The sequence below is a fragment of the Diadema setosum genome, chromosome 22 (genome assembly GCF_964275005.1).
Source record: "Diadema setosum chromosome 22, eeDiaSeto1, whole genome shotgun sequence".
Taxonomy (NCBI): domain Eukaryota; kingdom Metazoa; phylum Echinodermata; class Echinoidea; order Diadematoida; family Diadematidae; genus Diadema; species Diadema setosum.
Window position 1 is genome coordinate 8,625,781 of NC_092706.1, and position 27,466 is coordinate 8,653,246.

A 27,466-nucleotide genomic window follows, 5' to 3' on the forward strand; every position below is an offset into this window, starting at 1 on the left:
GTGATAACTAAGGAGTTTTTTTTTTATTTGTTACTGACACATTTTCTTGACCCTTAGTATCCCACTTGCCAAACCAAAAAAAAAAAAAAAAATGATAACCTTTCATTTATCACTCACCACAATCTACTCTGAGTCGGATTTGCAAAAACATGCTTTGAAGTAAACATTGCGCTTTTACGATGTAGATCAAGTTCAGACAGTAGGCAGTGAAAATAGAAAAATAATATTTTCCCCAAAAATGTAAGGTCCATAAGATATTGGGAAATTACCTCATTTTGAAATTTCCTCGTCATTAATGTCTATGGGTACACCGTTATGGTGGTAGGGCATCCTATCAAATTACGAAATACTGGGTTGTAGGTAGCCTGTCAATCCTCCATCGATCTTTCTCAGGACTGTTTAAACAGCACTGTGGTCCTCGGGAATGTTGATCTTCAACAATCAAAAGACTGGGATAAATAATGTACGAGTATCATAATTATTATTGTGGTCATTAATCATCAATTTTATTAAAAGAATAAGAGTAGAAAAATCTACTTTGGCATGCGTGTCTTTCATTTTTTTTCGGCTGAATAGCAGTTGTCTATATATATATATATATAAAAAATTCAACAGTTGCTAAAGACTTTTCTACTTCATTCTTGATCCATCTTATTTTCTGCTTCTTTCAGCTTGGGTAAAACACCAGTTCTTTGAGATAACTCCATAGAATCTTCACAGGGTGTGAACGGCAGCATGAATATCGACCCTAACAACTCACAATGGGAGAATGGACGGGAGACGTACACAACTGATTTTGAAGTGACCGAACTCGATACCACGAAAACAATGACTTGGTCCTGGCACTCAATGCAGTGGCCGTGGTATGTCATTTGCGAGCTGATAACTTCCGCACTCGGAATCACAGGCAACCTCCTTGTCGTTTTCGTCATATTTTATCGCCGTTCAAAGAGTAAATCCACCGATATTCTGGTAGGTCACCTGGCATGTGCAGATTTACTGACATCGCTGTTGCTGGTTCCATATCCCGAATTAAACACCATTCCATACACATGGTTTGGAACCTTATTTTGCAAGGTCGTCAAAGGGAATTACTTGATGCTGGTATCTGTGACAACGTCAACATACATACTATCGGCCATATCGATTGATCGGTACTTTGCTGTCGTTTATCCCTTGCGTTTTAAGCGTTTCGTCAGTCGCCGACTGGTTATTGCTGTCGTCGCCTTGATTTGGATATGTTCGTGCTTTCTTATGATCCCGATACTTTTGGTCAATAACGCAGGCGTTGTTCCAGGAAAATGCATATTTTATCTGCCATTTCCGAAGCTCCAGGTCGCTTACGGCTTCTTTGCCTTCATCATCCGACTCGCCATTCCCACAACCATCATGATCTTCACCCAGATCACTATTGCTCGCGTCCTTCGAAGAGAAGCCTCCCGTTTCAAGTCACACAGAACTGCACAGTCGCAAAAATCCTCTTTCCACGACGTCGCACGAGCCCGCGTTCTCCAGCTTCTGCTCCTTGTTGTGGTGGTGTATATAGTTTGCTGGGCCCCTGACCAGTTCACTTTTCTCTCCTTCAACCTCGGCCTAGTGCCTCGCTCCCACCTCGCCAGTCCTCTCCATCGCATCTTCATCGTTCTCGCCTTTTGCAACTCTTGCGCTAACCCTATCTTGTACACTTTTCGTCACCAAAAATTCCGGAGGGCTGCTGCAGATTTGTTCAAAGGAGTTACCGGCAGTAGATCGCCGATATTTGAAGAGTTTGTTTCCGAGAACACTCGGCCGAGCGCTCATCGGAAGACGAACCCACCAAGTGTTGCACAACAATTTTAGTCACGGGAAACCGAAACGTTCCTCGGACATTTAGATTCATCATAACCCGCAATAACACGGTCACTTTTGAATATTACAATTCTCTCAACGAAATGAAAGTTGATGATTTCGGAAATGATTAATGTTTTGTGACATACGATACAATTATATCAAATGATATCAATAGTCACATATAAGGAAGGCAACATGTTCAGATTCTTCTCATTTCATCAAACAGAATAGATCATAAGAAGAAAAAAAAAATCTGCGTTGTGTTTCATTACGCCGAGAGTGGGCTAAATTCTATAGCCGACAAGAAGTTTGTTTGACTTTGTATGATGACGACGTTGCACTGGATTGGAATCGGCTTCTTCTGGGTGACTTTTCATCAGGAGAGTTGTGTTTGCAAAGGACTGCACAACTATAACAAGTAGGTAAGATATTGTATGTGCGGAATAGGGCATTAATGAGAGGGTGAGTTTAGACCTAAAATGATAATCAGTTCATATGTTGAGAAAATGATGCCACCTTCTAAATGGTCCTACTGAACGAACATGTAAGATCCATCAAAATGACAACAGCAGTGCATCAGCTGTCTCCTAACCCCGTTTTGATTTATTTATGAATTTATTCATAATTTTGTTACCTTCTTCTTCCTCTTCTTACTATTATTAATATTATTGTTGTTGTTGTTGATTATTATGATTATTATTAGTATTTTATAGATATGTTTTTTTCTTTTGGCTTGACAAACAGTTGAGGCGTTTATTGGTAACCGTCGTAATTTTCTCTTGCCAGTATTTGGTATCTTAACGGGTATCGATCTTCTTGAGTAATCTAGTGTTATGGATACGTAATTATGGTATTGGCACTTCATTGTTCCGCGGAGGAAGATTGGAATAAAGAAGAGATTGATGAACCGACCATAATCCCTGTTTACGAAGCTTGGTTATTTGTAGTTACGGTGGTCTTATTTTAGTCGAATTGAATCTCCGTAACCTATAGGCATGATTAATTTTCTTACCTTTATAATCATTTTAATTCGTTTCCCGCAGTCTTATCTGTTCAAAAAAGGTTGACCGGAGCAGTGTTCTGTAAAGTTAAAACAGGAACTATTTGATTTGGACGTCAGTAGCGTCGTCTATACACTGAAACTCTGAGCCGTTTACTTTGATCACTTTTTTGGTTCAGTTCATCATGTGTAGTTATTCCTGATTTTGTGACTACTTGTATAGAAAGGGCGGTGATGTAGGGGAAATTGCATTTTTTCAGTCAATTCCAAAGAACATTACATTGCCTACGCAAAGTTCGTGACCGTTGCTAGACTCGCTCACGCGACCCTTCGCCATGTCTCTTCCGACCCCACGCTTCATTCGCGCAGGCACTACACCGCGAGGCCATTCGCTCTACGTCAACGGAAATATCGAATTCGATGTTAGCGTCATTTCACAAAGTCGCCAGGGGTCTAGTCACCAAAATTAAAGGTCTTCTCATATTTTATTTTCTGGTGGTAACAGAATCAGATTATTTTCGTATTATTGTTTTTTTTTTCCGAGGTTTGATATCCCCTCCTCAGGCCTATATGTAGTCGGTATATCGGGTTGCTTACGGCCACTGTATTCTTTAACTTCCGTGTGAACTCACTCGTACTGTAAACCTTTCTACACCCTGCGACACTCTTAATTCTGGGAAGCTACCCTAAATTTGTCTGGATCCAGGCAAACTCCATGAGTAATTCTGAGGGTGGAAGATCTCAAAACATGAAAGTGGAAGGAAAATCAATTTAGGTTTTTATACGATTAGATCAATGGAAGTAAACTATTCTTGTCCGGGAACGGAGGGTTTACAGTTGAGGAGATGACTGACTTGCCCCACTCTTGCCAATTGATTCTGGAAGTGTCTAGACTTGAAAGTGAAGTGTGTACTAAGGATTTCAAGAAATGAAAAGGGGTCTCTAATACATATCTGATCACTCTATACTCTCCCCCAAAAGAGGTTGAAGAAAAACTGCTAAAAACACACCTTCCGATTCGTGTTATGATACCAAACTAAAGGATAATGTGGAAGAAAGATAACTCTTTCAGAAAATACGAAAAACTCAAGATTTACACAGTTGACCCATTTCACCTGTTTTGTGTCCTTATGTAAAAGGGGTGCGACATTATGAAGAAACAGACAAAATTTGCGTTTTGCTTCTCTTACTGTTTTTTGAGAGAAAGAAATCGTTAAATTGTTTTCACTACATATATAAACTTAATAATAAACTTAATAATAATTTATGAGATAACAACAAAAATGTATCTTGCTTGTCCCAGCCTGATTTTCAGATTCATATCTCTATGATTGCAGCATACCATTACAGGCGTGTTCATGTCAAGTAGGTTCTGGTGTTAGTTGCGCCACTGAGTAGACGGCTTTTGGCCATATGAGAGAGTTGTGTTACAAAACATGCTCTTCAAATTTATGTTTAAAAGTACTCGTTCATGACATGTTTGCGATATATAGCTTAACTGGGTTTACATGTTGAAACCATAAATTCCTGCAAGCATGGTAAGAATGCATGTTACATTGCTGAGTGCTGTTTTACTGCGTTTGTGTATCAGTGAAAACACATGATATCGTATGTTTCTTGCATTTCTGTTTGAGGGTAGTTCAACTATCACCCAACAACCTAGCCTTTTGTCAAGGCCCTCTCGCTGTAATGGGCGAGCGAAGCGAGCCCAGCCGAGCGCGCCAGCGCGAGGGCCTTTTGAGATCTGCTTCAAGCATTATTATTCATGACACGTGAACCCTTCTGAATACTCATTTTGATGGCTTCCGGTCAACCAATGGAATGGCGCGCTCCCCGCATCCTCAGCCTTGGTGGTCATGCCTGTTCGCATGCATCACTGACCACCCGAGGAGGTCTGCCACGGAACTCTACACGCTCAGTGTGTATAGAGTTCTGTGACGTCTGCGGCAGCGGCGTGCATTCGCTCTATTCATATCGGGTTCGAGCAGACAGACACGCTGATTGGTCGACTTTTGCTCCCGAAATCGGGGAGCAAAATTCGGTAATTCAAAGGGCTAACAAAAGGATGCGAAGCAGATCTCACAAGGCCCTCGCGCAACCCTACTCAGCTGGGCTCTCTTCACCATACAGCGAGAGGGCCTTCGCGCAACCCCACTCAGCTGGGCTCTCTTCACCATACAGCGAGAGGGCCTTGACAAAAGGCTATCAACAACCTGGCTTAGTAAGCACCATCAAGAGGGTTATTGTGCCAATTTGTGAACATTTAGCACTTGCCTCTGCATAGGACCACTTTTAGTATATGATTTATTGTTCAGAAGGAGACTACAAATTACAATTCATGCTTTTTAGCATTCTCCTCCATTTCCAACATTGTTGATTTGATTTAGCTTAATACTCGTTCACCAGAATCTGGCAGAATTAACCGTATACACACACACACAAACACACACAAATATTATATATATATATATATATATATATATATATATATATATATGTGTGTGTGTGTGTGTGTCTGTGTGTGTGTGTGTGTGTGTGTGTGTGTCTGTGTGTGTGTGCGTGTGTGTGTGACCGTGCATTACAAAACGAGCAAAAAGTCGCACCCCTTGATTTTACGTGAGGATTCAAAAGAGGTGAAACGGGTCAGCCAAGTCAATCTTGAGTTTTCCATATCATCTACAAGAGTTATTCTTCTTCTACATTACCCTCAAGTTTGGGATCATAGAAGGAATGGGAACGTGTGTTTTAGTAGTTTTTCTACATTTTTTTTTTGTATAGAAGTGTGATCAGGTTTGTCTTCTAGAGGTTCCTTTTCATATCCTTTGAAGACTCTTCACCTTTAACTCTAACAACTTTTAAAAGGATAATGCTACCTCTTTGAAAGTTGACATTTATCATGAACAGAATGTGTTAATACAGAATTTCTAATTCAGTTTAATCTGATAATTCCTTCATTGCTGTTGCTCCAGTGGTTTACATCCTCTTTTTTGTCCCATTCATACCACAGCCATAGCTCGGCTTGGTAAAGATTAAGCGCTTGAATAGACCCTATACATCAGAGCCTCTTTTGTCAGTTCACACTTTCCAGAGTGTGTGCTTTCTTTCCATTATTTAGATAGGTTAGAAGAGTCCATTTAAACTGAGTTATACATCATTTGAACGGATAGAGGCTGCTCTTTCAGAATCTGTCCTTAACTAAAAATTTATGTCTGGCGACTTTTCGTAGGTTTTTGTGACGCAGGGTCACCTAAATACGATATTAGACGTTATTATATTAGTCATATATACCCTTGTGCAGATTGACAATCACATAAAGTGAAATATCATTATACTGTTTCATACAGACTATTATGCATTGCATAGCACGCAGAGAGCAGTACACAATGAAGGTAGTGTCATGAAGTCACTTTGGACTACAACCTAGCCTGACATGCATTCTCTACGAATCATAAAAGAATGAAGAGAATTTGTTTTGCGGAGAGCTTAATTATATATATATATATATATATATATATATATATATATATATATATATATATATATATCATATTCAAATTCCGTACATTTATATAATTTACCTTTGATATTGGAGTCTATTGAAGACCAAGAGAGAATGAAAGGTAGGGAAGATACTGGATATTTCTCCAAATGTGATTGTGTCCCTGCCGTCAACTGGCTTCAACTAAGTGGGTTGAAATCCGAGGTTATTTCTATTTTTTTTTTTATTTGGTATTCATAATAATAGCATATCACGATCTTATTCAGGTAGAGTAAAAGAAAACATTATCATCGACAACAATATCATGGCATGTTCTGTTGTCTAACATAAACATGTTGAAATAAACTCACAGAGCAATCATGCGATTCAGTAAATACATAAATGTGAAGGGAGTATTAAAGGATGTAATTATAGACTATTATCGCGAAAAGATGAATCCCCTTCCAAAATATTACTCTTTTTCTTCGGGTGGTATTTGAGAAAAAGTTACTATGTAGCATGAGCAGACGAAGCGGTGAACTGCATTGTATTGTGATTTGTAAAGAAAATCCATCATCTGTTATGAGTTTGCGCTTTTCCACCAGGAAATATCCATTAGTATCAAAAGGTGCATTATGCTGTAAAGTACTAGGAAGTTTAAGTGGCCTTCACAGCGCACAGTCATCCTTTCTTTCACAGCAGAACTGGCCAATTACCTGAAAGCACTCGCAATATAAGGGCGAACTGGAAGAAAGAGATGAAATTAGGAAAAAATAAAAAAAACAAAAACAAAAAAGCAACTGAGTAAGCAAATAAACAGAAACTACAAAACGTAAATATGACAAGACGACAGATCCATGAAGGTGTGTTCGAAATCATTCGTTAATTCTGATATCAACGAGAATTTGTCAAGCAATAGTAAGTAGGGAAAACAGTATCGTCTACCCCCCCCCCCTCCTTCCAAATCATACACTGATTGTGTTGTTTAGGTATGACATAATAGTGCTGTTTTACGATTCCTTGCTTACATGACTATAAGTAGATGGTACTACTCACGGTGATACAGATCTCGTCGAAACGTCGCATGGTTCCGTCTTATCATATTGTACTCTTCGGAAATATTTTCTCCTATGCGGATAGGTGATTTTCACAGAGGGGTAAGCTTTAAGTTGTGGTACATTCAAGAGTCGGGATATGAACGAGGCGACCGGGAACCCAAACTACGTTCTACTTCTTTTTGTTCAATTTTATAACAAGTGTTCACAACCCACAATTTAACCGCAAGATCTAATGTGAATTCTGATTCAAAAGCGATTGATTCAAATTTAGAAACGCCATGTCATTTGACTCCCTAGTATCAATTCAAAGCTTATAGCACCTGACGGATTTATAACTGCCAATAAATAAAATATGATTTTCCCGACATATAGCTTTCGTGATGCCGCATCACAAACACTCCAAATCAAATTATCGTAGTAACATGCTTCAAGTGGTATATTCCATAATAAACATCAAATCACCCTATTCTGCAATTCCTTGGCATTCATGTATTCGGTAACAATTATGGCAATGGGCTACATTTAATGTTGCAAGATGCTGGGTTGTAAGAATGAGCGAAAACCTCACAATCTTTACTTTAATTTCCAACGGTTTATTGTTTTTGATGTTAAGACATCACTGTTTTCTCTTTAACATTGATATAAAACAATATAAACATCGTATTCAATTCTACAAGTATAATCTTATATGTTTGGAATGTATTGCTGATTAGGACTGACTTTCTATTATCAGGAAAGTAGGAGCATAGTATCAAAATTCCTGGTATGGCTTGCCATTCCCCGTGTATCATTTTCTTCAACTTGAATAATTGTTGTCTCTTTTTTAAAGTGAGATTGGAGCGTTTGGAAAATATATCTGCTCACTAGTTTTATTCGTGATTCATCTCATATTTATTGCAGTCTCGGCAAAACAATATTTCTTTGAGGCAGCAGCAGCGCATACATCTTCAAAAGACGTTAACAGCAAGATGAATACCGAGCTCAGCAGTGCACAATGGGAAAATGAACGGGAGATGTACACTACTGATTTTGAAATGACGGAACTAGATGCCACGAAGACAATGACTTGGTCCTGGCACCCAATGCAGTGGTCGTGGTATGTCATTTGCCAGCTGGTAACCACCGTTCTCGGAATCATCGGCAACTTTCTTGTGGTTGTCGTCATATTTTGTCGCCGTTCAAAGAGTAAATTCACCGATATTCTGGTAGGTCACCTAGCATTTGCTGATTTACTGACATCGCTGTTCCTGGTTCCCTATCCTCTTGTAAAAACCATCCCGTACACATGGTTTGGAGCCATATTCTGCAAGCTCTTTAAGGGGAATTACTTGATGTGGACATCGGTAACTGCGTCCATATACATCCTATCGGCCATATCGATTGATCGCTACTTTGCTGTCGTGTATCCATCGCAATTTAAGCGTTTCATAAGTCGCAAACTCGTCATTGCGGTTGTCACCGTGATTTGGATTGGTGCTTCCGTCCTTATGATCCCGATACTTTTGATCAACAACGCAGACGTTATCCCCGGCAAATGCATATTTCATCTACCGTTTCCGAAGCTCCAGGTCGCTTACGGCTTGTTCACCTTCATCATCCGACTCGCAATTCCCACAACCATCATGATCTTTACCCAGATAACTATCGTTCGCGTTCTTCGACGGGAAGCTTTACGTTTCAAATCACAGAAAACGGCGCAGTCGCAAACGCCAACTTTTCACGACGTAGCACGAGCCCGCGTTCTCCAGCTTTTGCTCCTGGTTGTGGTGGTGTATGTAATTTGCTGGGCCCCAGACCAGCTAGCTTTTCTCTCCTTCAACCTCGGCCTAGTGCCCAATTCTCACTTCACCAGTCCTCTTCATCATATCTTCATCGTTCTCGCCTTTTGCAACTCTTGCGCTAACCCTATCTTGTACACTTTTCGTCACCAAAAATTCCGGAGGGCTGCTGCAGATTTGTTCAAAGGAGCTACCGCGAGTAGATCGCCGATATTTGAAGAGTTCGTTTCCGAAAACACTCGGACGAGCGCTCATCGGAATACGAACCCACCAGGTGTCGCACAACAATTTTAGTCACGGGAAACCGAAACGTTCCTAGAACAATTGGTTTCATCATAACCCGCAATACCTCGGTCACTTTTGAGCATTACCATTCTCTCAACGAAATGAAAGTTCATGATTTCGAAAATGTTTATTTTTTGTGTGAAATACGATACAATATATGACATCAATAGTAACATATAAAGAGGGTAACTTAGAGAGTACACCTTCAGATTCTTCTCAATTCATCAAACAGAATAAATCATAAGAAGAAAACAAAATCTGCGTTGTGTTTCATATTACGCCGAGACCGGGCTAAATTCTATAGCCGACAAGAAGTTTGTATGAGTTTGTATGATGACGACATTGTGCCGGATTGGAATCGGCTTCTTCTGCGTGACATTTCATCAGGAGAGTTGTGTTTGCAAAGGACTGCACAACTATAACACTTAGGTAAAATATAGTATATAGACCTGTTCCGCAGAGGAAGATTTTAATAAAGAAGAGATTGATGAACCGACCATACTCCTTGTTTACGAAGCTTCGTTATTTGTAGTTGTGGTGGTCTTATTTTAGTCGAATTGAATCTCCGTAACATAATATAGGCATGATTAATTGTCTTACCTTAGTCATTAAATTCGTTTCCAGGAGTCTTATCTATCCAAAAGCTGTGTTCTGTAAAAATCAAACAAGAACTATTTGATTTGGACGTCAGTATGTTACGTCGTCTATATACTGAAACTCCGAGCCGTGTTATTTGATCACTTTTTGGTTTAGCTCAGCATGTGAAGTTATTTCCGATTTTGTGACTAATTGTATAGAAAGGGCGGTGATGGAGGGGAAATTGCATTTTTCAGTCAATTCCAAAGGACATCCAAATTGCCTGTTGAAATTTCGTGACCATTGCACGACTCGTTCACGCAACCCCTCGCCATGCCTCTTTCCCTACGCTTCATCGCCCAGGCACTACACCGCGAGGCCATTCGCTTTACGTCGACGGAAATATCGAGTTCGATGTTAGAGTCATTTCACAAAGTCGCCAGGAGTCTATTTACCAAAGATAAAGGTTGCTCTCATCTTTATTTTCTGGTGGTGATAGAATCAGTATTTTCGTATTCTTTTTTTTTTTCAGTCAGGTATATCAGGTTGCTAACGGTCATTCACTCGTACTGTAATCTGTTCTAATCCTGCGCCACCCTTAATTCCTGGAAGCTACCCTAAATTTGTTTGGATCCAGGCAAGCTCCCATAGGTAATTTTGAGAGCGGAAAATCTCAAAACAAGAAATTTGAAAGAAAATCAATTTAGATTTTCATACGATTGGATCGATGGAAATAAACTATTCTTGTCCAGGAACGGAGGGTTTATAATGGAGGCGGTGACTGACTTGGCCCACTCTTGCCAAGCGATTCTGGAAGCCTCGGAAATGATTAGGTTAAATGTGTCACGTAAAAGGGCTTCAACCAATTCAAGCTGCGTTAAAGGAGTTGCCCCTCTGTATTATTCATTGCTCCGTTTAAACACTTTTGTTACACATTGTAAATTCAAATTATACCAAATTACTTTGTATGATAGTAATTTATGTTTTATATAGAATGCTACCAACAATATGTGTAGGTCCTACATGTAAAATAATAAAGCAGGTCTCTATACATAAAATCTATCAAGTCGAAACTGAATAAAAATCCAATCGTAGATTGTTTGCAATAGACAGGAAGAATCTATTTTCTCTGAATTTGACTGAAAAAGCAAGTAATTAATTTATTATACGAAAAAACAGACAGAATTTGCGTTTTGCTTCTCTTACTGTTTTCTGAAAAAAAAGCGGTATTTTCAAAATGTTTTCACTACGTAGATTAACTTTATAATCTTTATGAAATGATAACAAAAATGCATCCTGTTTATCTCGGCATTATTTTCAGATTCATATCTCTATGATTGCAGCATAGCATTACAGTCGCGTTCATGTCAAGTAGGATTTGGTGTTAGTTTAGCCACTGAGTAGACGGTTTTGGGCCATATGACAGAGTTGTGTTACAAAACATACTGTTCAAGTTTATGTTTAAAAATACTCGTTCATGTTATTTTTTTTTTTGCCATATATAGCTTAACTGGGTTTACATGTTAAAACAATCAATTCATGTAAGCGTGGTAAGAATGCATGTTACAATATTGCTGAGTGCTGTTTTACTGCGTTCGTGTTTCAGTGAAAACACATAATATCGTATGAAGGGTTTGTTTGCCAAAACCGATAAGTCCATTTTTGAAGATTTTGAAGTACGATATCTGTCATAAAGTACAAAATAATACCTTTTAAATGATATATTGGTCACTAAATATAAAGGTATATTTTCGAAGTTATGGTCAAAAGAAGCAAAATTTTTCTTATTATTCTCTTTATTTTTCTTGACCTTTAATCGCAAATATCTCCATTTGGCAAATATGGACTTATCGGTTTTTGCAAACAAACTCTTCGTATGTTTCTTGCATTCCTGTTTGAGGGTGGTTCAGCTATTACACAACAACCTGGCTCAATAAGCACAATCAAGAGGGTTGAATGTGCCAATTCGTGAAAATTTTGCACTTGCCTCTGCGTGGGACCATTTTTAGTATAATTATGATTTACTGTCCAGGAGGAGACTGCAAATTACAAGTCCTGCTTTTCAGCATTCTCCTCCATTTCCGACAATCTTGATTTGGTACAGTCACAGTATTAATTGTCAGTTCACAGTATTTTCCTTCGTTATAATATTATACTGATTTTGCATATAATATCATGTGTATGTAAATGTTTTCTTTTTTTGACGTTGGAAATGAAATGGAATGAATGTACATTGTATCAACGGGTTACAAAGGGCCCTACGTGAACGTTGCCAAGCGACATGAATAAAAGTCCAGTCATAGACTGTTAGCAATAGAGAGGAATAATTTATTTGCTGTGACTGTGATTGAAAAATCAATTCAATTCAATTCAATCATTTATTGTCTGATTTAAAAAAAATACAGAAAATCTTCCTCCACTGGCAAGGTGATAGAGCATTACAAAAACAAGTAGGTAATTCATTATACGGAAAAAAAAAAATATGCCAGACAGAGTTTGCATTTGCTTCTCTTCCTGTTTTCAGGAAAAAAAATCGGTATCGTCAAATTGTTTTCACTACATATATTAACTTATAATCTGTATTAAATAATAAAAAAAATGTATCTTGTTTGTCTTATTTTCGAAATAATGTAGAAGAAAAGGTGCTCGTTCATGAAAATGTGGAGAACTTAAGATTTATTATATTGAGTCATCACGTAAAATCAGGGCGTGCAACTTGTTGCTGCTCTTTTTGTGATCCACGGTCTATCATTTTCATTAAAATTAGTTGATATTATCCCTAAAAACAATTTAAAATCATTTCCCCCATATTATATTGAGGGGTTTCAAAGAATGTTTTGTCTTTCATCAATGAAACATAGAGCGAGACTTGGGCGCAACTTTCTCGAGTGAGAGGACATCACTAAAAGGAACTGGCCTGCATGCAGCCCCGACCTGGCGACCTCAACCCCATAGAACATCTTTGGGATCAACTTGGCCGAGCTGTGGGGAAGAGGGTCACAAACAACATGCAACGACATTGGAAGGACTCCGTCAGATACTGGTTGACGAGTGGAACGCCATTCCTCAGTAGCGAATCATGAAGCTAATCAACAGCATGAGGACACGGTGCCAGGCGGTGGTGCAAGCACTTGGGTCGTCCACAAGATACTGAGCCCCGATCATGTTCATTGACAATATAAAGACAAAGTAAACATAACGTAAAGACAAAAAAAAACCCCGACAAAATGGAGGCAAAATAAAGATGAAACTGCAAAAAAAAAAAAAATCAAGACCATGCACTTTCATTTCTTTATGTCAGATAAAATGCCTTGAGTCATGATCGTTTGTGTGTGTGTGTGTGTGTGTGTGTGTGTGTTTGATTATCTGTTTGTTTGAACGCATACATGTTTCATTCCACAAAAATGCTGATGTTACAGTAAATGAACACCAAAGAAACAATGGAGAACTCATTCATAACGAGGAAACTCTATTTGGGACGTCAACACTTTGGCCATTTTGCAGCTTTTAAATTTTGACTTTACCTCATATTTGTAAGCACTGCACCTCCATTGTATACAATAATCATAACAAATATGGTATCATTTCAAAGAGAATTATGAGAAATGATTGATCAAACTCAGATTTCCGAACTTTTTTGAGGAGTAATACCTTGCCAATTATCTCTGTCTATCATGCAGTGTTTGCATGTTGGCTGTTTCATGTCCAATATCTCAATAAATTAAGGAGCTTGCTTCCAAAAGGCGCTAAATCCAATTTTTATCGAACTCCATCTTTCGCATGATTCGAACAGATCTTTGTCATGTGCATATAAGGCACTAAAAATTTAATCAAAATTGTTTGAGGAAATATGAAAAAATCAAACATGAAATTCACGCTTTCAACCAAAAGGCGCTAAATCCATTTTTGCTTTCAACCAAAAGGCGCTATATCCAATTTCTCTATTCCGGTCTCTGATTGGTCAGAGCACGGCAGCTAGGGGTGCTCTGACCAATGGGAACATGCAACACGTACTATTACATGCAGCGATACTGCACTACATAGTTCAATGGCAAATCTTCACGGTCAGGGATCACTACCACTGTTGTCTGTAGTGCTGTACAGAACCATGGCTATCTTCTTCTTCTTCTTCTTCTTCTGGTTAAGTCTGTCTCCTTCAATAGCCTGAAGATTCTTGCAGACTGGTGCTATTTACATTATAATACAATTTATTTACAGATATTTACAAGCACATAGAAAATTTGACGAAAACAACTAGCCACTGTGATCAACCGTTAGACGGTTTCGAAATGATCCCACAGATGGCGCAGAAACAATGTCTGACGACAGGGAATTCCAGTTCCTTACAGTTCTTGGAAAGAACGAATGGCGATGCGATTCAGTTCTCGAATATGGTACCTGATAGGAGTGCTGTGGTTGCGAGGCTCTCGTTAACTGAGTAGCCTGTTTGATAATATAGTCCTGTGCTGAAAGAGGAGTAAGATTATTGTGTATTTTGTACATCATAATTAGCCTGTCATTTTCTCTGCGCTGTTCCAGAGTGGTCCAATCAAGCTCTTGTAGCATTTTGGTGACACTTGAGGTGTTATGGTAGCGATTTAAAGTGAATCGCGCAGCTCTTCTCTGGACCATTTCCACTTGGTGGATTAGGTTCTTGGTGAATGGGTCCCAAACTGTAGAAGCATATTCAACAATTGGTCGAATCAACGTTTTGTAAGCTGTGGCTTTAACATCAGAAGATTTTATGCGAAGATTCCGTTTAAATGCAAGCACGTTATTGGCTTTATTGACAGTATTATTGATGTGTTGGGTCCACTTCAAATCAGAAGTAATGGTTACACCTAAGCACTTCACGGATTCAACAGATTCAAGAGGGGCGTTATTTAGATGATACACGTGTTGCACCTTACTTCTTTTCCTGGATATTGTCAAAACCTTGCACTTATCTGTGTTCAAATCCAGGCATCCATTTTTTCGCCCAGTCACCAATTTTGCTTAGGTCCTCTTGAAGATTTTGCGTATGATGTTGATTGTCGATGGTCATGTAAGAAATTGCATCATCTGCAAAAAGGCGAACCTTTGACGCGAGACCATCAGGCAAGTCATTGATGTAAAGCAGAAAGAGGCAAGGCCCAAGAACCGATCCCTGAGGCACTCCAGATCCTACCGCTACTGAAGAAGATTTAATACCATCCAAAACAACCCTCTGACTTCTTCCATTGAGAAAACTTTGAATCCATTTCAGATTTTTCCCCCTGATACCGTAGTAGTCCAGTTTACGTAAAAGCCGCTCATGTCCAACCTTGTCAAAAGCTTTTGAAAAATCCATGACTATAACATCCGTTTGACGACCTGCATCCAAGTTCCTTTGTAAATCGCTTGTGAAACCAAGTAATTGTTGTTCACATGACATGTTCTTACGGAAGCCATATTGTAGGGGAAAAATGATGAACATTATTTTCGTCCCCGTGCTTCATAATTTTGCTGGCTAAAACGTGTATCAGTCGAAAGTACATGACAGTCTCATAATGGATGAAAGACCCAAGACTGCTGGTGATCTAAAAAGTGGTACGAAAAGTGGAAAAATGAAGCAGTGTTGAAGAAATGCAAGGCTAAGCAGTGGAAATACAGCTGTGAAAGGTGAGTTTACTTATCTGTACGACGCCCAGATTAAGTTAGTCCCATATGTGCATCTTGGTGTTGGGACCGAGATGGGCATCATACTCTACTTTGAACATGTTGAGTTGATTTATGAGCAACGTATAATGTCAAATTTGGGTTTTATTACAAATTTTATAATTAATCATTCAATGGGATCAATAATCTGCTGGGGAAAGTCGTGAAATGGGCCCCACCATGCACCGGCACCACAAACAGGGCTCGTCGTGCATCAATGTAAATTATGTATTTGGTCAATTCCATTGTGACTTATGGGACAAAGTGACAATTTTCAGCAATTTCAAACCAGTATTTTGAGAAAATAGTTGCATCAAATGCATTTTTCTCAGTTCATGGTTAGATCCATCATATCACAGTTTATGAAAGCACCATACTTAGTTTGAAAAGTATCATTGCATTACGTACAGCAACGAAAATTGCTGTCGTGACTTATGGGACATCTGAGGACCACCGTTTTTCACATGGGAAAGTAAGTTCTGAAATATTCTTACATACAGAGTTTCTGGAAAGATATTTTCTTTCCTGAATGTAGCAAAGGGTTGGTGCTTACCCTGAGCCAAGTGGTATGAATATCTACTCATTGGTACAGTAGCAGGATAGGGAAAACCAGTGTGACTGATGGGACACAAAAACGTGACTTATGGGACGCTATCAACTACCACATTTTGAGATTGACAGAATAATATTTACTCATGCCGGAACAAGTTCTAGAACATCATAAAACCAATCTATGACCAAAGAACATTCAGAAAATAAGCCATCTGAGAATTACACGAGCTGTATTATGGTCATAATAGTGTATCAGAAATGATATATAAATTCTGCAAAAATTGGCAATTTTCATGAAAAATGAAGGTTTTTCGGACATAACTCCACTCCACGTTCACCGATGTTCACAAATGAGGCATCAAAATATCCGTTGTGAAAGGCTGCTTTGAGTAAACAATGCAGATCATCTAATTAAGCTTCATTAATCATCTATACTCAATAGTTTTATTTTCATAAAATGCAACCTTTCGGTGGAATTGACCATTTTAGTGTTGGCTACCAGCTAAATGTTTACCTGTACAAGGCTGTAGTGTAGAGCTCTAACGTTAGAGCTCTATTAAATGTTAGTACTATATAATATGTTTAGTAAATTAAACCTTTTGATCTACGGGTTCTGCTCGACGATGCAATACCAAGCAAGGTAAATTTACTACTAGGCCTATACTAGTAGCTACTACCAGATATTATAGGGTGGACTTACAGCCATTAGCAACAGGGCTGCGTGTGTATAAACAGGGTAAATTTACCGGTACTTTTCGGCGATGCAATAACCAAGCAAGGTAAATTACCAGTAGGCCTACTACTAACGTATAGGGTGGACTTACAGCAACAGGGCTGTGTGTGTATAAACAGGGTACTTTTTGGCGATGCAATGCCAAGCAAGGTAAATTACTACTAACGTTACTAACATAGGGTGGACTTACAGCAACAGGGCTGCGTGTGTATGAACAGGCGAGCCGCTGTGAACCAATACTGACATGCCGTGGTGGGGCCTTAGTATTTAACAAGTATGCCGTTAGTTTAGCGTAGGGTTGTATACCTATGGTAAGAATAATCAAGGGTCATGAGGAAGTCTTTCCAAGGATAGAATGAAGGGCAAAATCGTGAAATCGGCCCCACAGCAGTGTGCTTGCACTCGTGCATTTAGCAATTAAGCAAGGTTAGGTTAGGGTTAGGGTTTAAGGTTAGGTTAGGGTTGTACCTATAGTTGAATTGGCTGTTGAATTAGTCGAGGGACATTAGGGAGTCTTTTCCAAGAATAAAACATGAAGACCAAAGAAAAAAAAAAAAACGGGAGAAAGGGAGGACTGTGCTGTGGAAATCGGCCCCGCCTCTGTATCAATTGCTCGTAAACACCGTTTGGTGGGGCCGCATTTACAAGTATTGTACTGTGGAAGAAAGCCCCAACGCTGTGCTTATGTACCGATGAACGCCACACGGTGGGGCTGAATTCACGAGTATAAACAGGCGAGCCGTATTAGTACCGACAGGCAGTGGTGGGGCCTACTTCACGAGTATGCCAAATGAAGTGTATTGCTACATTGTATGCAGTGGAAACTGGTGTTGCTGTATCAATCATGCATATTAAAGTGTCGTTTGATGGGGCCACATACCTCAGTATTAGCCCTGTATTGTGCAAGAAAGCACCATATTGAACACCACATGGTGGGGATGTAACAGGTAAGCTGCCGTATTATTTAGTACTGATGATAGAGAGACAGTGGTGGGGTCCATTTCACAAGTATGTCACTAATTATCTGTTGAAGGAACTGTAATCAATAAATGAAGTTACCTTGACTCATTTTCTCAGTTAAGTTTTCTGTAGATCTACAGCGTGTAACTATTCAAGTCAGTCTATACAGTACTGCTTATGCTGTGTTGCAATGGTAATGACCTGGTTACCTACTTTTCTAACTGTTCGAGTTGGTCTATGCAGCACGGGTGCATTGCCCTGGTAATGATAGAATTAGATAGAGCCTGTCTAATATTCACTGGTGGATCTTATAATCCTGATATGATTGCATTAGTGGTTTTTTATGGTTGTATTAAACATTAAAAAATTATGTTAAAAAATCTGTAAATCAAACTAGTCCCTTTCTTTTTGGTCTTTTAGTAGAGTAAGTGTTGCTCCAAATCACTATGGCTGTCTAGAAGCTATTGAGAAATGTATCAAAATTGGAAGTTTGAGGTTGTGTTTGCTACTCGTGGACAGATATTCTAAGCCATCAGTAATAATTACTTTTGATTGAATTCTCTTATTCTTCTCCCAATTCAGGTTAATGGCAAATCATCCTTGGAAGTCATACAACCTACAGCATATCTGCAAGCAGCAAGTGTCACTGAACTGGCAAGACACCCAACGACCTGCCCAACTCCTCGTCACGCCCAATACATCTGTCCCCCCAGGAGCAAACCTCCCAAGGATGGAGTGGGTGTCATTAAATCGGATTCCAGCCTGAGTTGGGCGTTTCAACGCAGCCATGCATCGGTGGGGGATACGCCCGTCAGCAGCCTGCCAGTGTGGTGCACCAGAACAGACTGCTCAACACATCTTGAGTGAGTGCCCTGATCTCCGCCCTCCTGACAACATGGACCTGACACACCCTACTCCTGAGACTGTAACTTGGCTACAACAACTGAGGGACGTTATTTAGCTGCCGCTGCCTCATACGCAAGAAGAAGAAGAAGCACACATCGATGACATTTACCATGCCTTATACCAGTAGGGTGACAGGATGCATTCATAGCAGTACATGAAAGGCCAAGATTTCTTAAGTGAATCAGAGGATTGCGAGAAATCACAGAGCTTATCGTTCATTTCTGAGCTCATGCGTACTGAACCAGACAACGGAACCATCACAGTGGTCTAAATCTCATTGAATGCTGAATCAAGCTTTCTTGAGTACGCCGGTAGGTGCAACGTACCTCGAATGGCTGTGTGTTTTTGACATCATTGAACGTAAGCTGAGAGGAGGAGAAAACATCCCTGGAAAACAACATCAAGGTGATATTGCGTGCATTGAGGCGGTGGACAGGAATTGGGTGAGGGGCTGACCTAGTGGCCCGTGCTTTGAATGACTTCCTTGATATTGAATACAGTGGACATCTCAGGCAATTACTATAAAGCAACAGTGGCCACCAATGATGAAGGAAACTCTGACTCGAGCTTATGGCAAGACATTATGATTCCTAGGGCAGGCACTTTAACTAGTTGAGATATTCTGCCATGGACTTGATGGTATGCATTTCATGCGGTAAACCTCCTGTTTTGGCTGTAAATGACTCAATTTTTACTTTTTAGAAATGAACATGGTAAGAAGACAAAAAAAGACAATGTGATTCACAGCACAGATGCCTAGATGTAGGCCTTATTGCTGTTGACTTATGTATAAACAAAGAGTTTTGTCCACAGATGTGCTTTCATGTGCATCTGTTGCCTTCTTAACTCTTTATGTGCCACGTTCGCACGTCCGACTCAGTCGACGGTGTGCCAACTTCGCATATTCTGCTCAACAAATAAAGCCGCCAAAACCGATCGATAAACCGCTAATTACTGCTAATCCCGTGGCACAATGAAAGCGTCTCTCGTGCTTTTGTTCCTCTCATATACGGCTTGTATTCTATGTGGTGATCGACTATCAAGCGATGTTCCCAACTAGATTTGCTCGTACATTCTAAGTTTCTGTCATGGTTTTATGTGCAAAAGTCATGCCTTTACAGTAATGTAGCAACTGGTCATTCAAATTAAAAATTGAAAATAGAGTCGTCATACAATTTATATCGAAGCAAAGCTTGGCATTCCTCTTTACCTTTGCCTACTATTATGCCCATCTTAATAGAAATTTTTAGAAGTTATACAAATTGGAAAAACAGAATTCTTTCTCAAAGCATGACTACCTTCGTGTCTCAGAATAACGTGGCACACAGGGGGTTTCCATCGTGGCACATAAAGAGTTAATAAGTACTACAGTTTTAGCATATTGACATTTTTTTTAACAGATGTTTGGTTAGTCCAAATCAAAAAGCCTCCAGCAAAGCCTTGCGATGCTTTCTTAGTATTAATAGGTAAAGCATACAATGTGAGGGCTTATCATAGTGATTTGTTTTCATGTCTGTTGCAGTCAGATTTCTGCATGACAACCTGTATTTTATTTTCACCTGAAGTAAATACTAGATCAGTCAACATGATTTCACAATCTCTGCAGGTCCTCACTTTCCTTGAGTCACTGTACCTTCTGTATAGACTTCATGATATTCAGTGCAAAGTGTCATTAGGAGATCAAAGTATTTTATTTGTTGTTGTTGCTGCTGCAGTTGTATTTTGCATGAGTGGAATGTATAATGAATAGGTGTACAGTATGCTGCTATTATGAGTAAAATTAAAAGCAGCATGCTGGGAAAGATTTCACATTTTGATGTGTGTGTGTTTTGGTGCATTTGTGTGTGTATGTGTATGTGGGTGTGTGTTTGTGTGGGTGTGTGTGGGTGTGTGTGTGTGTGTGGGTATGTGTGGCTACTGTGATGTAAATTTATGCAGTTCTCTAGTATTTACCTGGATTGCACATTAATGACATTCCCTAATACCAATGTTATTGAACAACTCAAAAATATTTCTTCCAAAAGGCGCTAAATCCATGATTTCTTCCAAAAGGCGCTAAATCCGAAAAAATCTGAAATATAAAAATTCATAAAAAATAAATGGTGTGTGCAGGATTTTTTTAATGTGCATTTTTATTACCTACTGTGATGGCTCTTCCACTAGGAGCATAGAGCTAATGAATAAACAAGCTGTAATATGTGTAATTAAAAAACATCAATTTACTCGAAAGTAGCCGGAATGGATTTAGCGCCTTTTGGTTGCAAGCTCTTATATATATATATATATATATATATATATATATATATATATATATCTGTATATGAAGAGTTTGTTTGCAAAAACCGATAAGTCCATATTTGTCAAATGAAGATATTGGCGATTAAAGGTCAAGAAAAATATGGAGAATAATAAGAAAATTTTTGCTTCTTTTGACCATAACTTCAAAAATGTACCTTTATGTGCAGTGACCAATATATCATTTAAAAGGTATTATTTTGTATTTTATGACAGATACCGTACTTCAAAATCTTCAAAAATGGACTTATCGGTTTTTGCAAACAAACTCTTCATATATATGTATACATGATATGTATACATATATACATCTATTGAGTATATACATTTATTATATAATGATACACATAACTATGTTAATCATTATATTCCCTTGTTTAGACTGACAATCACATAAAATGAAATATCATTATACTGTTTCATACAGACTATTATGCATTGCATAGCACGCAGAGAGCAGTAGGCCTAAACAATGAAGGTAGTGTCATGTAGTCACTTTGGACTACAACCTATAGCCTGACATGCATTCTGTAAGAATCATAAAAGAATGAAGAGAATTGGTTTTGCGGATAATTCAATTATAATTCTTCTTTTTTTTTTTTCAAATTGCATACATTTATAAAGAAATTACCTTTGATACTGGAGTCTAGTGAAGACCACGAGAGAATGAAAGTGAAGGAACGCATTGGATATTTGTTCAAACATGATTGTGACCCTGCCATGAACTGGCTTCAGCTGAATGATTCAAATCCGAGGTTTTTTCTATTCCTTTTTACCTGGTATTTATGATAATCCCACACGATCTTTTACAGGGAGAGTAAAAGAGAAAAAAGCAACAACAACCATAGAGAATGTTCTGTTGTCTAACATTAATAGGTTGAAATAAACTCATAGAGCAATAAACATCACTTTATTCTTTTTACGTTGAAAAGTCCATGCGATTCAGTAGATTCATAAATGTGAAGGGAGTATTAAAGGATGTAAAGATAGACGATTATAGACTCCCCTCTCCTCAAAAATATTAGTCTTTTTCTTCGGGTGGTATTTGAAGAAAAAAAAAGTCCACATCAAGTATTTTCAGCCATAGCGGTGAACTGCATTGTGTTGTGATTTGTAAAGAAAATCCATCATCTGTTATGAGTTTGCGATTTTCCACCAGGAGATATTGATTAATATCAAAAAGGTGCATTGTGCTGTAAAGTACTAGGAAGTTTAAGTGGCCATCAAAGCGCACGTCCTTTCTTTTATAACTGAACTGGCCAATTACCTCAAAGCACTTGTAATATAAGGGCGAACTGTGAAAAAGAGATAAAAGAAAAACAAAACAAAACAAAAAAAGCAACTAAGTAAGAAAATACACAGAAACTAAAATATAAGAAAATAAAAAATAACAAAAGATGTCAGATGAATGAAGTGTGTTCGAAATCAACTCGTTAATCTGATAACAATCAACGAGAATTGTCAAGCAAGAGTAAGTACGAAAACAGTATAGTCTCCCACCTCCTCCCCCCCCCCCCCCCCACGTACACCGATTGCTTTGTTTAGGTTTGACATAATAGTGCTGCTTTACGATTCCTTGCTTACATGACTATAAGTAGAGAGCTACTACTCACGGTGATACACATCTTGTCGAAACGTCGCATCGTTCCGTCTTATCATATTGTACTCTTTGGAAATATTTTTCTCCTATGCGGATAGGTGATTTTCACAGAGGGGTAAGCTTGAATTCCTGGTACATTCAAGTTTCAGGATATAAAAGAGGCGACCGGGAACCAAAACTACGTTCTACTTCTTTTTGTTCAATTGAATAACAAGACAAGTGTTCACGACCCTCAATTTAACCGCAAAAGCTAATGTGAATTCTGATTCAAAGCAATTAATTCAAATCTATAAAAAAGGCATGTCATTTAAACCCACTTCCTAGATGCACGATCAAAATAGATGATAATTATCGCGACGATACGTAACATTACGAAGACAGAGCATATGAACCGTTTTTCATAGAACTCAGCTCTAAACGTTTCTCTGTTGTTTTATTTCAAACTGTAGTCTCGTATAGCTTTCGCACTGCCCCGTCACATGATCACAGGATCGAGCTACTATATAATCCCTCTCTAAAATCGGCAGTACCTGGAAAATCTAGTGCCTTTCCACTTGTAAATGATTTGCTAAACGATTAATTTCAAGAAAATACAGATGTATTGCGTCATCACATTACCTTTAAAAAGTCAGAGATTGTAACAGGAAGAAAACTGCCCGTACAGCCGACTTTAGCAACCATAGCCTTTACAGTTTTCTAACTTTTAATCTTTTCAAAAATATTGTCCTTGTAAAATGAAGTAGTGCAATTTATGTATCAATATAAAACTTATAGCGACTGATTGATTCATAACTGCCCAAAACTAAAAAAAAAAAAAAAAAAAAAAGATTTTCGCGACATATGGCTTTCGTGATGCCACATCACAAACACCCCAAATCAAATTATCATGGTAGTGACATGCTTCAATAAAGTAGCATGTTTCGAATGTCAACATGTTTTCTCGCTTGAAATGTTGACAGGAGATAGGTGTTATATCAAACTTTAAAAAGAAAGTGGCATATTCCATAATGTTTTTAAATCGCCTCATTCTGCAATTCCTCGGCGTTCATCTCTTCGGTGATAATTATGGTAATGGGTCACACTTAATGTTACGAGATGCTGGGTTGTAAGAAACGAAAACCTTCTTATCATTACTTTCCTTTCTGACGGTTTTGTTCTTGACGTTAAACCATCACTGTTCGCTTTAATATTGATATAAAAACAATATAAACATCGTATTCATTTCTACTTGTATGATCTTATTTCTTTGAATGTATTGATGATAACCATTGATTTTCTAAGTAAGATCAGAGTATCAAAACTCCTGGTACGGCTTGTTATTCTCCGTGTATCATTTTGTTTCACTTCAATTGCTGTCTCTTTTCAAAGTAAGATTGGAACGAAAATAATTATGTCTACTCACTATTTCTTTTCGTGATTCATCTCATACTTTTTGCAGTCTTAGCAAAACAATATTTCGTTGAGATACCAGCAGCGATTACATCTTCAAAAGACGTTCACAGCAAGATGAATGCCGAGCTCAACAGGTCAAAATGGGAGAATCAACGGGAGATGTACACAACTGATTTTGAAATGACCGAACTCGATGCCACGAAAACAATGACTTGGTCCTGGCACCCAATGCAGTGGTCTTGGTATGTCATTTGCGAGCTGGTAACGTCAGTTCTCGGAATCATGGGCAACCTCCTTGTGATTGTCGTCATATTCTGTCGCCGTTCGAAGAGTAGATCTACTGATATTCTGGTAGGTCACCTGGCATGTGCAGACCTACTGACATCGCTGTTCCTGGTTCCATACCCTGACATAAAAACCATCCCATACACATGGTCTGGAGCCATATTCTGCAAGGTCATCAAGGGAAATTACTTGATGTGGACATCGGTGACTGCATCCATATATATCTTATCGGCCATATCGATTGATCGCTACTTTGCTGTCGTGTATCCATTGCATTTTAAGCGTTTCATTAGTCGCAGACTCGTCATTGCGGTTGTCGCCCTGATTTGGATCGGTGTCTGCGTTCTCACTTTCCCAATACTGTTGGTCAACAGCGCAGACGTTATCCCAGGAAAATGCATATTTCATCTACCGTTTCCGAAGCTCCAGGTTGTTGTCGGCTTGTTCACTTTCATCATCCGACTCGCCATTCCCACAATCATCATGCTGTTCACCCAGGTTACTATCGCTCGTGTCCTCCGACGGGAAGCTGCTCGTTTCAAATCGCAGAAGACGGCGCAATCGCTACCGTCCTCTTTCCACGACGTAGCACGAGCCCGCGTTCTTAAGCTTCTGCTCCTGGTCGTGGTGGTGTATATAGTTTGCTGGGCCCCAGACCAGCTAGCTTTTCTCTCCTTCAACCTCGGGCTTGTGCCCGATTCTCACTTCGCCAGTCCTCTCTATCGCATCCTAATCGTTCTCGCCTTTTGCAACTCTTGCGCTAACCCGATCATTTACACTTTTCGTCACAAAAAATTCCGGAGGGCTGCCAAAGATTTGTTCAAAGGAGTTACGGCAAGTAGATCGCCGATATTTGAAGAGTTCGTTTCCGAGAACACTCCGTCGAGTGCTCACCACCAGGTGTCGAACAACACCAAAACTAATGAAGTCATACTTAAAATTAAATCATTTTAAAGGAACCCAAAGTGTTCCTCGCTCGTAATGTCTATACACAAATTCATATTAATTAATAATGATTTATAGTAAGAAAGGTCACTTCTTAGCATTTCCGCTTTTTCAAAGAAACTTTGAAAGTTCATGATTTCGAAAGTGATTAATGTTTCGTAATACCCGATACAATTATGTTAAATGATATCAATAATAAAATACGAAGACAAATCAGCCAGTATATCTTCAGGTTCGTACTATTTCATCAAACGGAATGAATAAGAGAGAAAAAAAAATCGTCTGTGCTGTTTTTCATGCTCCGAAGACCAGCGTGTATTCTAAATCCGACAAGAAGACGAAGTTTAAATGGTAGCGATGTTGAATCAGCTTTGAATCCACTTCTTCCGGGCGACTTTTCATCAGGAGGATGGCGGTTGTTAAGGACTGCAGAAGTATTACCAGCAGGTAAAATATAGTGTGTGCGGAATATGGTATTAATAACGGGGTGGGTTTAGACCTAATGAATAGTCAGATGATATGTTGAGAAAATGCTGCCATTTTTTAACAGGTACTGATGAACGAACATAAGGCCCACCAAAATGACAACAGCCGTTCATTAGCTGTCTACTAACTCATTTGTTTGTGTTTATTTATATATTCATAGATTTGTTACTTTCGTATTATAATTATTACCTTTTTTAGTGACAAGCACTCGAAGCACTTATTGGTAATCGTCGTTATTTCTCTTGCCAGTGATCGGTATCTTAATGAGTATTCTAGTGTTATGGATGCATAATTATTGTATTGGTACATCACTGTTCCGCGGAGGAAGATTGAAATAAAGTAGAGTTCCGCAAGATGGATGAACAGACCACACATCTTGTTTAAGAATTCAGCTGGGTTATAGAGAATTGTGGTTATGATGGTCTTGTTTTAGTCCAATTTAACCTCCGTAACACTAGGCATTTCTTCACCTTATGTAGTCATTTTAATTCGTTTTCTCGGAGTTATTTTATCTATAAAAAAAAAAAAAAAAAAAAAAAAAAAAACGTTGACCCGAGCAGTGTTCTATAAAGTTAAACAAGGGGATTATCTGATGTGGACGTCAGTAACATCGTCTATATACTAACTCCGAGCCATTTCCTGTTACATCTTTTCACTATTATACGTCATCTATTTTAAACAGTTCGTCAATCATCGACCTGTGCATGCCGTTGTCTTCTCTTGGTCCAGCTTAACATTTGTAGTCATTCCCAAATATGTGACTGATTGTGCACTGGGCGTACACTGACATTGATATGAGCAACAGCTGAATAGTGTACAATTTTGTTGGGAGGTAATTTAAAAATGATAGCCTAAATCAGTTTCATTAATTTCAAGATTTAACAGTTCGGTTTCAGATTTTGCTTTGTTTTCAACCCTCTGTACAAAATTTTAATTTTGCACAGGGGTTAGTTGGTGTGTATTGCTATAGAGTCACACACGGCCGGGTCACAAAACGGATTTGATCAGGGTGAAAATGAGCCGGATTTTATTCCCGGAATGGAGCGTAATTTATGCAACAGTCACACACGGCCGGATTTCGAACCGGGTCCACAAGGAATTAAAACCGTATCGACCCAGTCCGATCCGTAGAGACCCGTATCGAACCGTATAAAAATCCGCTTTAAATCCTTAACTGAATTGTTTTCGACCCCTATCGACCCGTGTCAACCAGGGATGTAAAACTTGTCATCATCCGTTGTATGAAGGCAATGCGGTATACGGCAAGAGTTAAGACGGTTTTACGCTGCGGATTGCAGCGGGTCGGTGCGAGTCAATGCGGTTCGAACCGGGTCAATTCGGGTATCAATACGGAATTGAAATCCGTGAGAAAATTTTGAACATGATCAAAATGTTTTTTCACCGCCGTATCGTAGAACCCGGGTTACGACGAGGGTAAATACGGGTCTCTACGGCTCGAACCGGGTCGATACGGTTTTAATTCCTTATGGACCTGGTACGAAATCCTGCCATGTGTGACTCTAGCATATGGCAGTGTGTGGTTGACACCCTGACAATGGTCCTGAACAATGGCCAGGATTGGAATGCTCTATTACATATCCATGATAAATTCCGCTGTTACATTTAGTCTT

General features: G+C 38.9%; 2 protein-coding genes across 2 annotated transcripts; both read left to right on the forward strand.

The window, feature by feature from the left end:
- The first annotated feature begins 735 nt into the window (after window positions 1-735).
- Window positions 736-1,839, forward strand: LOC140245602 (apelin receptor A-like). Its single transcript, XM_072325166.1, has one exon. It carries the CDS (start codon window positions 736-738, stop codon window positions 1,837-1,839), a length of 1,104 nt encoding a protein of 367 aa, XP_072181267.1.
- A 22,394-nt stretch (window positions 1,840-24,233) lies between these two features.
- LOC140245603 (galanin receptor 2a-like) lies at window positions 24,234-25,358 on the forward strand. The gene has a single exon (XM_072325167.1). The coding sequence runs from the start codon at window positions 24,234-24,236 to the stop codon at window positions 25,356-25,358; it is 1,125 nt and encodes a 374-aa protein (XP_072181268.1).
- Window positions 25,359-27,466: the final 2,108 nt, after the last annotated feature.